The sequence below is a fragment of the Microcaecilia unicolor genome, chromosome 2 (genome assembly GCF_901765095.1).
Source record: "Microcaecilia unicolor chromosome 2, aMicUni1.1, whole genome shotgun sequence".
In the NCBI taxonomy this organism is placed as follows: Eukaryota; Metazoa; Chordata; class Amphibia; order Gymnophiona; family Siphonopidae; genus Microcaecilia; species Microcaecilia unicolor.
Window position 1 is genome coordinate 460,264,331 of NC_044032.1, and position 10,197 is coordinate 460,274,527.

A 10,197-nucleotide genomic window follows, 5' to 3' on the forward strand; every position below is an offset into this window, starting at 1 on the left:
AGAGTCTAAACAGAAACTTTTTTGGTTCTACATCTGTGTTATAGGTGAAAGATTCAACACACAGGCTGTGAAGCTTCTTGTTTCTGGTTTCAGAGTTTAGAGTACAAGAAAAGATTTATTTAAAAGTGTTGACAATAAGTATATTCACACTGTTATATGGAAGAGCTAAGAGCTCATTCAGTCACTCTCAGTACGTGAAAGGCAAAAGGCCAATCTATAAGCTGATGCCTAAATTTAGGTGTCTATAGTGTGCCTAGTCTATAAGTGCCAATAATTGTCAGTTACATCTGAAAGTGCTAGTCACTATTCTATAAACTGTCCCCCAGATATTCAGTGCTATTTAACTGCTCACAAATGGCCACTGACCTGTTAAATTGCATTTTTGCGGCTAACCAAGAATATTCATTGGGAGACAGCCAGTTATATCTCTTGCTGAATATTTATGGTTAGCACCTACCACCAAACCGGCGATGTTGCATGATTTATCTGGTTAGGAGCAGACATTCAGCGCATAACCAGATAAGTTTAGCATTTATGTCTGACCGCATAAATAGCAGTCCTATCTTTAACAACTTAAGAGGTCAGCACTGAATATCGGCTTAAACGGTAACATTTTAGCAGCCCCCCCCCCCCCCAGATATTCAATGCCAGCGGCCGGATATGGCAGGGATATCCAGGTTTAATGCCGGCAATGGACAGCAAAAGCGCTGCCTGCCACCATCTGAATATCGGGCCCAGTATGCCTAACTCGTTTATGTGCAACTACCGTGAGGGTGTACATGTGGGCGGAGCATGGGCATGTCATGGATGTGTCACAAAGCAACAGACACAACTTATAGAATACTATCAGATGGATGCTTTGCATGCACATTTAGGTGCATTAACTTACAATAGCCAATAACCTACTGTAAGTAGGTGCACCTAAGTTTTGACATACTTTTGCAACTTTGTGCTAATATTGTATGATACTGCAGATACAGAATAGTTAGCAGTGCTTTTGAAGAGTGTGCACACTGTCAGAGTTAACAATCTGTGTACCCATTAGTAAAGTCCCTCATTCCTGTGGCATTAAGAGACAGATATGGCTGGGGATGGGAGAGGACAGATGTCTGCTATTCCATTGATTGGCAAGGCCAGTACCAGTAGTGGTGAAAGTGGCAACCTGGCAGCAGTCCCCCAGCCAAGGTCAAGCATAATTATTTGAAAGGACCAACCTTTCAGAGTCTGAAATGCAGGCTGGTTGGATTCCATTGTTCGTATGGTGCAAGCCCAGGAGCAAAAGCGGACAAAGTCCATGAAAGGTGGCAGCAGTGGGGATGGAGGGGGGGGGGGGGGGGGAGGAAGCAATAAGGTAGCTGCTGAAGCCAGTGACTGTGCCTGCTTTCATTTTGACCAATATGTAGTACAGGTCTTTCAGGAACACATAAATTCAGAGGAATCATGTTATGGATTCGATGACTGAGAGAAGGAGAACATTGAAAGCCTTGCAGATTGAGGGGGTTGAGAACCAGGGGAAGAACATCTCTCAAGCTCACCCCCAGACCCCTTCCCCAGTGAAGTCACAGGCCAGCAGCCCCCCCATCTCCATATCAATGGAATATATGGTGTAGTGACACATACCACTCTCCTGGGGCAAGAGGCAAGCAGTATAGAAGGTGGTAATATGATACATTCAGGAAGAGATTGCCCTGTTTGAACAAACTTTGCAGATGGTTGACAATATAAAATGTAAGCATCTGCTTCACCTGTTAGTCTAAATTTCAACAATGAACAAGCGGTTAGCTTGACGGAGTTTAAAAAGGGGTTAGATAGATTCCTAAAGGACAAGTCCATAGACCGCTATTAAATGGACTTGGAAAAATTCCGCATTTTTAGGTATAACTTGTCTGGAATGTTTTTACGTTTGGGGAGCGTGCCAGGTGCCCTTGACCTGGATTGGCCACTGTCGGTGACAGGATGCTGGGCTAGATGGACCTTTGGTCTTTCCCAGTATGGCACTACTTATGTACTTATGTACTTATGTACTCCCACGCGAACCATGTAATGTGCGACACAGCTGATCCATACAGTATGTAAAAGAGGTGAGGCCTCAGCGGCAAATCTTTTCACATGATCGATGCAGGGTCATGATTCACCTGCCTCTTCACCAACCACAAATTGACTCTTCCCTCACTTAGAATTTTTTTAAAATTTTAAAATTTAATTTTTAATTTGATAACTTCAAATTGAAACTTCTTGTAATATTCAAAATGCACTTAATTTAATGTGAAGGACCGGACGTCTGTCATGCACGTATGTGTAGAGGATTGTTTGATATTGGGCTCAGACTGGACCGATCCCTGAGGCAGCTATTTAGTGAAACACGGCGTATGTCAGGTGCCTGACTCTTCACGTTAAGTTAATTGCATTTTGAATATTATTATTATGACCTGACTTATTAGTCCAAATTTTAAAACACATAAGAAAAACTCTAAGTAAGCATGTGATCTTCATGCTGTACACTTTGGATGTGCTTAGGTGCAAATGTAACTGGTCAAGGTAGCATCCATTTCACGAGTGATATCAAGACAGTCAGAATGCTCTGCTAGCCTACCTGTCCTTGAATACTTGTTGGTGGCAGCTGCACAAGATAAGGGCAAGGCACATTGCTCCTCCATTGACTTTAAAAGAGTCAAAATAAATAACAGAATGACAAAAACAACATAATTTGAGTAACAAAACAAATGAAACGACAGAAAATCAAATGTTGTCTATCAGCAGGAGACTGTCTCTTACCAAATAGAAGCAAAAAATGAAGCCAAGGGAGGATCCTGTTCTCAAAGAAATCTTTCAGCTGCTGGAGGACAGAGGAGAAGGAAACATCTGATATATGTTGCATGCAGTTTCTGCTTATTTGGATATTTCTGGACTGTGATTTCTGAATTGATTTTGGATTTTTGGACTGTGAACCCTGCCCTTTGTTTGCACATGGAATGTACCAGTATCACACACACTGTGTATGAAGTTTATTTTCCTTGGCTAAAGACGGAATTTAAATAAAGATTCTATTGGCTTCCCTGATAGAGGCTTTAGTTCTGAACAATCTCCAAACTGGTATGTTGTGTGAGTTTTTCTTTAAATTGGGACATAAGCCATTCACACCTCAGAAGCTTAAAACCACTGTTCCCTCTAAGCTGAGCAGGAGTCCTCCACCTACAGTCCTGCCAGTGGGTGGTGCAGTTTCACTCTTACATTGTCTATAGTGAGGGACAGACAAGCTCTGCAGGACTCCGGAGAGCCTGCCTAGGAGGTTTAATTACAGGAGAAGGCATGACATCAAAACGTTGAAGCTGGCTCCCCTGCGAAGCCACCATATTGGTGGATGCAAAACAAACTATCCACTGCCGCTTTCTTGTTGGTAGCATGTATATTTAATCTCAGTTAAAGAAACATGCCAGCTTGTGCAGCATACCGATGTACACAGAGAAATGTCAGAATGGAATAACCTTGCATCGGTTAGACAAGTAATTACTTCTAAATTGTAATCAGTGTGTCACATTGTATTGGTGCTGAGATGTTTTCACCTGGTAAAGGGCCACCAACAGACATTGAGTTACGAGAATCAGGTGCTCAATATTCAGATTCTATTTATAAGTACAATGTTTTTTTTTTAAACATTAATCAGGTTGAAACCTGGCTGGGAGCATTTAACATCTTTTTTTCCTGTGGGTACATTAAAAGTGATACATGATATGTGGGAACTTGCTCTTTTTGTTTTGTGGAATGCAGTGGTATATTACAAAAATGCACATGATATTTTTTATTACTACTATTTAAAAGACAGGTATTGAATAATAAGGGAAGCGCTACCTTCATGCAGAAGTCCAGAGTCAATCTAAATGTGCCAGCTCTGTTGTATATATTTATTTCCATTTAAAATCTCTTTGGATGTAAATGCAAGCAGAACACTATTAGCTGCCAAGTTGATGCAACATTAATTATTTTCAGTAGAAAATAAATCTGTTGACTGCCTGCTATGTGAATATTCCATTACTGTTTCATTATTGCTACCAAGTATTTCATATTTGGGGCATTTGCTAAAAACTTTGACTGGGTGGGCCATATAGGTCTTTATCTGCCATCATCTACTGTGTTATTATGGTATAGCTTTTTAAACCTAAGGGTGGTTGCACAATTTGGTGTAAATTAAGTTGTTTCTGACTTAACTTGTTTTGGACTATTTTGGGTCATTTCAATTTTATTGAGGGTTTACTACCCCGCCCATCAACAGTTACATCTATACTTACAAAAAATAGAGAAACCAAAAGAGGGAAAACGAAGACTGGACACAAGAGGGAAAAGGGCAGAACTACAATATCGATAGGATAGCAATGGGAAGTACAAAAGAGGGGATGAGCTCTTGATCGTAGTGTTTGCAAAGGAATAGAAGGGTTAGGAGGTGAGAGAGATATTGAGTTTCATCAGATACTATGATCTTGTATACCAAAAGCAGAGTTTTGTATATAATTCTATGTAGTATAGATAACCAATGTGCTTCCCTGAGAAGTGGAGAAACATGGTTGAATTTTTCAATCCAGTGATCAGTTTTATGGCAGTGTTTTGCACAAGTTGTACGTGATAGATAGCTTTAAGAGGTTCTGGCAGGTCCTCTTAAAGATTTGTTTAATAAATTCTTGGAGACAGGAGAGGTTCCGTGGGATTGGAGAATGGCAGAGGTGGTCTCTCTTCACAAAAGTGGTGATAGGGAAGAAGCTGGAAACTACAGGCCGGTAAGCCTCACTTCGGTTATTGGAAAAGTAATGGAAGCGATGCTGAAGGAAAGGATAGTGAATTTCCTGGAAGCCAATAAGTTGCAAGATCCGAGACAACAAAGGAAAATCATGTCAAATGAATCTCATTGAATTCTTTGACTGGGTGACCATAGAATTGGATCAAGGATGTGCTATAGACGTAATCTACTTAGATTTCAGCAAAGCTTTTGACACGGTTCCCCACAGGAGGCTCTTAAATAAACTGGACAGGCTGAAAATAGGACCTGACGTGGTGAACTGGATTAGGAACCGGTTGACGGACAGACACCAGAGGGTGGTGGTCAATGGAATTCGCTCGGATGAGGGAAAGGTGAGTAGTGGAGTGCCTCAGGGATTGGTGCTGGGCCGATTCTGTTCAATATATTTGTGAGTGACATTGCTGAAGGGTTAGAAGGTAAAGATTGCCTTTTTATGGACGATACTAAGATTTGTAACAGAGTGGACACGTGGGAGGGAGTGGAAAACATGAAAAAGGATCTGAGGAAGCTAGAAGAATGTTCTAAGGTTTGGCAATTAAAAGTCAATGCAAAGAAATGCAAAGTGATGCACCTAGGGAGTAGAAATCCACGAGAGACGTATGTGTTAGGCGGGGAGAGTCTGATATGTAAGGACGGGGAGAGGGATCTTGGGGTGATAGTATTTGAGGATCTGAAGACGACGAAACAGTGTGACAAGGTGGTGGCCGTAGCTAGAAGGTTGCTAGGCTGTATAGAGAGAGGTGTGACCAGCAGAAGAAAGGAGGTGTTGATGCCCCTGTATAAGTCGTTGGTGAGGCCCCACCTGGAGTATTGTGTTCAGTTTTGGAGGCCGTATCTTGCTAAGGATGTAAAAAGAATTGAAGTGGTGCAAAGAAAATCTACGAGAACGGTTTGTGTTACAAGACGTATGAGGAGAGACTTGCTGACCTGAACATGTATACCCTGGAGGAAAGGAGAAACAGGGGTGATATGATACAGACATTCAAATATTTGAAAGGTATTAATCCGCAAATGAACCTTTTCTGGAGGTGGGAAGGCGGTAGAATGAGAGGACATGAAATGAGATTGAAGGGGGGGCAGACTCAAGAAAAATGTCAGGAAGTATTTTTTCATGGAGAGAGTGGTGGATACTTGGAATGCCCTTCCGCGGGAGGTGGTGGAGATGAAAACGGTAACGGAATTCAAAAATGCGTGGGATAAACATAAAGGAATCCTGTTCAAAAGGAATGGATCCTCAGAAGCTTAGCGGAGATTGGGTGGCAGAGCCGGTGGGGGGAGGCGGGGCTAATGCTGGGCAGACTTCTATGGTCTGTGCCCTGAAAACGGCAGATACAAATCAAGGTCAGGTATACACAAAAAGTAGCACATATGAGTTTATCTTGTTGGGCAGACTGGATGGACCATACAGGTCTTTCTCTGCCATCATCTACTATGTTACTCAGGTTACTATGTTTGTGATTAAGACCATTATAAAGAGCATTGCTGTAATAAAGTTTAGTTATGACAGTAGGTGTTGAATGTTATCAATGTAGACCAAAACTGTGAAACCTAGAGACTGAGCCAAGATCAGAAAAGGTGCTATAAAGATATTGAATAGCATGGGTGACAAACTAAAGCCAGGTGGCACTCCTGATTGCGTTGAATAGGGTCATGATGTATCATTCTGAAAATGAACAATATAATGTCTTTTTGAGAGATGTGATTGGTACCAGTTAAAAGCAGTGTCCTAGATGGTATAGTCTAGCTAGTAGGATGTTGTGGTCTACCAAATAAAACGCTGCAGATAGTCTAGAGACAGCATGACTACAGGGCTATTAGTGTCCAATTGAGGGTGAATGTAAGTAGTGATTCTTAGAAGGGTAGTTTCCATGCCGTGATGTGCATGGAATCCCATTGTTACTGAATTCTATTATACTGCGTCACTGTATTTTCAAATGTAAGCCACATTGAACACAGGTTTGCTTGGGATAATGTGGGATATATGTTTTAAAAAACCCTTTATCCTCCATCGACATAACACAACTCTTCTGCTGTACAATTCCCTAGTGTGGCTGTGCCACATGAACTTTATCTTATTTGTTTATACTGGAGTCTGCAAACGCCTCTCCGGTACTATGTAAGCCACATTGAGCCTAACAATAGGTGGGAAAATGTGGGATATAAATGTAACAAATAAATAAATGGTGCACTCGGGCACTGCCATTTATGCTAGCCATTGACTTGGTGTAAATGGTTGCATTTAAAATAAGGCAGCCAATGCTGACTTACAGTACATTTGTATCCTATGACTGAACCTTGGCACCCAGATGCCCTTACAGAATTGGTGCTCAGCACACAACATTGAGACACCTAGCACGTGGCACCCAATTATAGAATTACCACCATAAATTTTAACCTTTTATCATCTACATGTGTTCTTTTGCAAACTAGGCATGAGCATTTCTGTGGCTGCTGTAACTGTCCATGCCTGCAAAATAGGTGCATGTTTTCAATACTACTACTACTACTACTACTATTTAGCATTTCTATAGCGCTACAAAGCATACGCAGCGCTGCACAAACAGAAGAAAGACAGTCCCTGCTCAAAGAACTTACAATCTAATAGACAAAAATAAAGCAAGCAAATCAATAGAAAAAGTAAGTGCCTATTTTTCTTTATAGAATAGGGTAAATCTAGGCACCCTCTTTATAGAATTATAGACATAAGAGCCAGTTTTTCAGAATGAAAGTTACCCTTCCCCGGACACAGTCAAGGGGTTTTCTCAACATTGGGGTTACTCAAGCAGCCACTGCACCCACAGAGCTGGCACCTAGGACTATAGATGCTATAAGTTTTAAGTTTATTTTCAATTTTATTTTGAACTTTCTATTCCACTCATTAGAAGAGCCATTTGGGCGGCTTACAATCTAAACGAAGAAAGAACAAAGTGGTGAAAGCGCAATTAGACAGGACATGATAAAGGGGGATAGGGTGGTGAACTACAAATGAGGATAGAAAAGCGAGGTGGAGGGGAGAACACACAAGGTATGTGTCCGTACGGTCAGGACTTGCTCCCAAGTCATGCTGGAGAAGGCTAGCCAAAGGCATCTTTAAACAAAAATATCTTAAGGCCAGCTTTAAAAGTGTACAGAGAGGGTTGGAGTCTTAGTTCAGGGGGCAGTTTATTCCATAATTCGGAGCCTTGTACTGCAAAAACTATTCTTCTGTTTTGTAGACTATCTCCCTAAAAGTAGGTACAGTCTTGCATGAGATGGTGCCTGGTAGAAGCCTATTCTAGAAAGGAACATAGGCCCCTAATTTATAGAATAGTAGCGTAATAGTTAAAATATGCACCTATAAATTAGGCGCAAGCACTTATGCCAGCCATAGAGTTAGTGTATGTAGGCCTGGGTTCCGGTGATACTGATATATATTCTATAAGTTGCATGCTTAAAAAGGAGTCCCATCCACAGTCCACCTTTACTGTGCCTATGTATACATCTACCTGTAAAATATGTACCGTGTAGATACGCATATATCTTCAGAATAGAGCTTATGCACAATTTTGGCATTTATGTGCACACACACGAGTGTGTATACCATTATTCTTAGTTTCATGCGTAATTGATGTGTAACTGTTGGAGTGTACTTTATAGAATTACCTTCCACGTATCTTTATAAAACACTAGTAATACTCCTGCAGAAGTTGTGCCTAAATTGAAGGCATGGACGTTACAAAGATCAACATTTCATATACTTGTTCCACTTTTTTGGAATTCTATTCCTCACTTTCTTCACATGGAGGCATCTTTTTCAAAATTCAAGGCTGCACCAAAGCCATTTTTCTTGCAGCCTTTTGCGGTCTGACCTGATTCAGATGGAGGGAAAAGTCCTGACTTTCTTTCCCTTTTAGTTTGTCCTTATATTCTCTGTTTTCATTTCAAGTTCTCCACCCTCTCTCCTGATGACATTTATTTAGAATTGTTATTATTATTATTGTAAACCGTGCTGCTCCACCTATGAAGGGTGGTATGTAAAGTCTGGTAATAAACATAAACACACTGCAAGTTTCATAGGGAAAGAATATTCACAGATGCTTGTGGAAAAAGCAGTATGGGAATGTTGCCAGATCTTAATACTTTTAACCTATGGTTTGAGAATTCTTGACAGTTTCTGTTCAACTACACATACATGCTGGTTTTGCCTATTTAATATATCTGGTTGAAAGTGAATTATGTGATGAATCCATAGCTAAATAGATCCTGCAAATGTATTCTTGATGTTCATATTTTTTATGCTAGACAATAAGCCACTCTAACACGTTGTCTTTCATAATTAACATAATAGTAATAAGATTATTTTCTATCTAAAATCTCTTTCCATAGATTATTCCTTCATGTAAAGCTAAGTGTACAAAGCAGCACAGCCATGCATCACATTTTAGAGTGTTATTAGAATATTATAGATTACCTCTGGCAAGGGTATGTAATCTCTCTAGATCTTCCAGCTTCCAGAGCTGCTTCCATATACGGATAATCAGGTCAAGTGAAAAGAGTGTGTCCGAAATTGCTGGGATGCTGAGAGAAATTTCTGATGAGCATGTCCAAAATCACCAGATCCACTGCTTCCCCTTTCTAATTTTGTCTTTCTTCTTTGAGAAAATGATTGTGTAAGCTGTCATTCACTTCTTTATACCAAAGTGTAGAAATAGAAATAGAAAAATTATCTTGGAATCATATTTCTTTTCTGGTGGACGAAGTTGATATCTGTTTTATTTTCCTTGATTTATTGATTATGTAAATGTTATGTATTTCATTGTCTCAATGTGTTTGAGATTATATAATAAAAAATATGTTAAAATAAAAATAAAAAAAAAGAAATAGAAAAATTGATAGAGCAGATGAATATTATTGAACTTGTTTCTTAAAGTATGGGAAGAACAAGCCACCACAATTGGGTGAGCAATTTTGGGTGCTGATGCCACCTAAACTAATTAACCAGGTAATAACAATCAATTATTGGCACTGATTGGCATTAATTAGGATTTATACATGGATCTGCCCCAGGGGCGTAGCCACGGGTGGGCTTGGATGGGCCCAGGCCCAGCCACTTTCCCTCCAGGCCCGCCCACCCAACATCCTTCGCTGCTGTCGCTGTCTTTTCTCCCGCAGCTCCAGGTACGGCCACTTGGGAGGCAGCGTTCAGCGTTGCCTACCTGCCCTGAAATAATTATTCTCCCCAGGCTCCGCTGCATTGGTCCCTGCATTCTCTTTTTTGCCCATCGCGCAGCGCTGCCATTCTCACAGGCAGCTCCGCTCCCCCCTGCCATATCCATCTGGCCCTACGTAAACAGGAAGTGCATAGAGAGTGCCGGATGGACGCAGCAGGGGGGAGCGGGGTTGCCCGTGAGAATGGCAGCGCTTTGCGA

The 10,197-nt window shown here is 40.9% G+C and overlaps 1 protein-coding gene across 4 annotated transcripts in view; it reads right to left on the reverse strand.

The window, feature by feature from the left end:
* The window catches only part of SIGLEC1 (sialic acid binding Ig like lectin 1), a 135,836-nt gene extending 126,542 nt beyond the window's left edge, over positions 1–9,294 (reverse strand). The window contains exons 1-3 of one of the 4 annotated variants that reach the window (XM_030190976.1): positions 9,240–9,283; positions 2,776–2,836; positions 2,594–2,660 (exon numbers count right to left, since the gene is read on the reverse strand). In XM_030190976.1, the coding sequence (XP_030046836.1) occupies positions 2,594–2,657 (64 nt within the window). In that variant the 5' untranslated portion in view covers positions 2,658–2,660; positions 2,776–2,836; positions 9,240–9,283. Of the gene's footprint in view, positions 1–2,593; positions 2,661–2,775; positions 2,847–9,239 lie in introns of those variants that run through there. The other 3 variants (XM_030190977.1, XM_030190979.1, XM_030190978.1) reach the window with 3 other exon arrangements.
* Between the last annotated feature and the right edge of the window lie 903 nt (positions 9,295–10,197).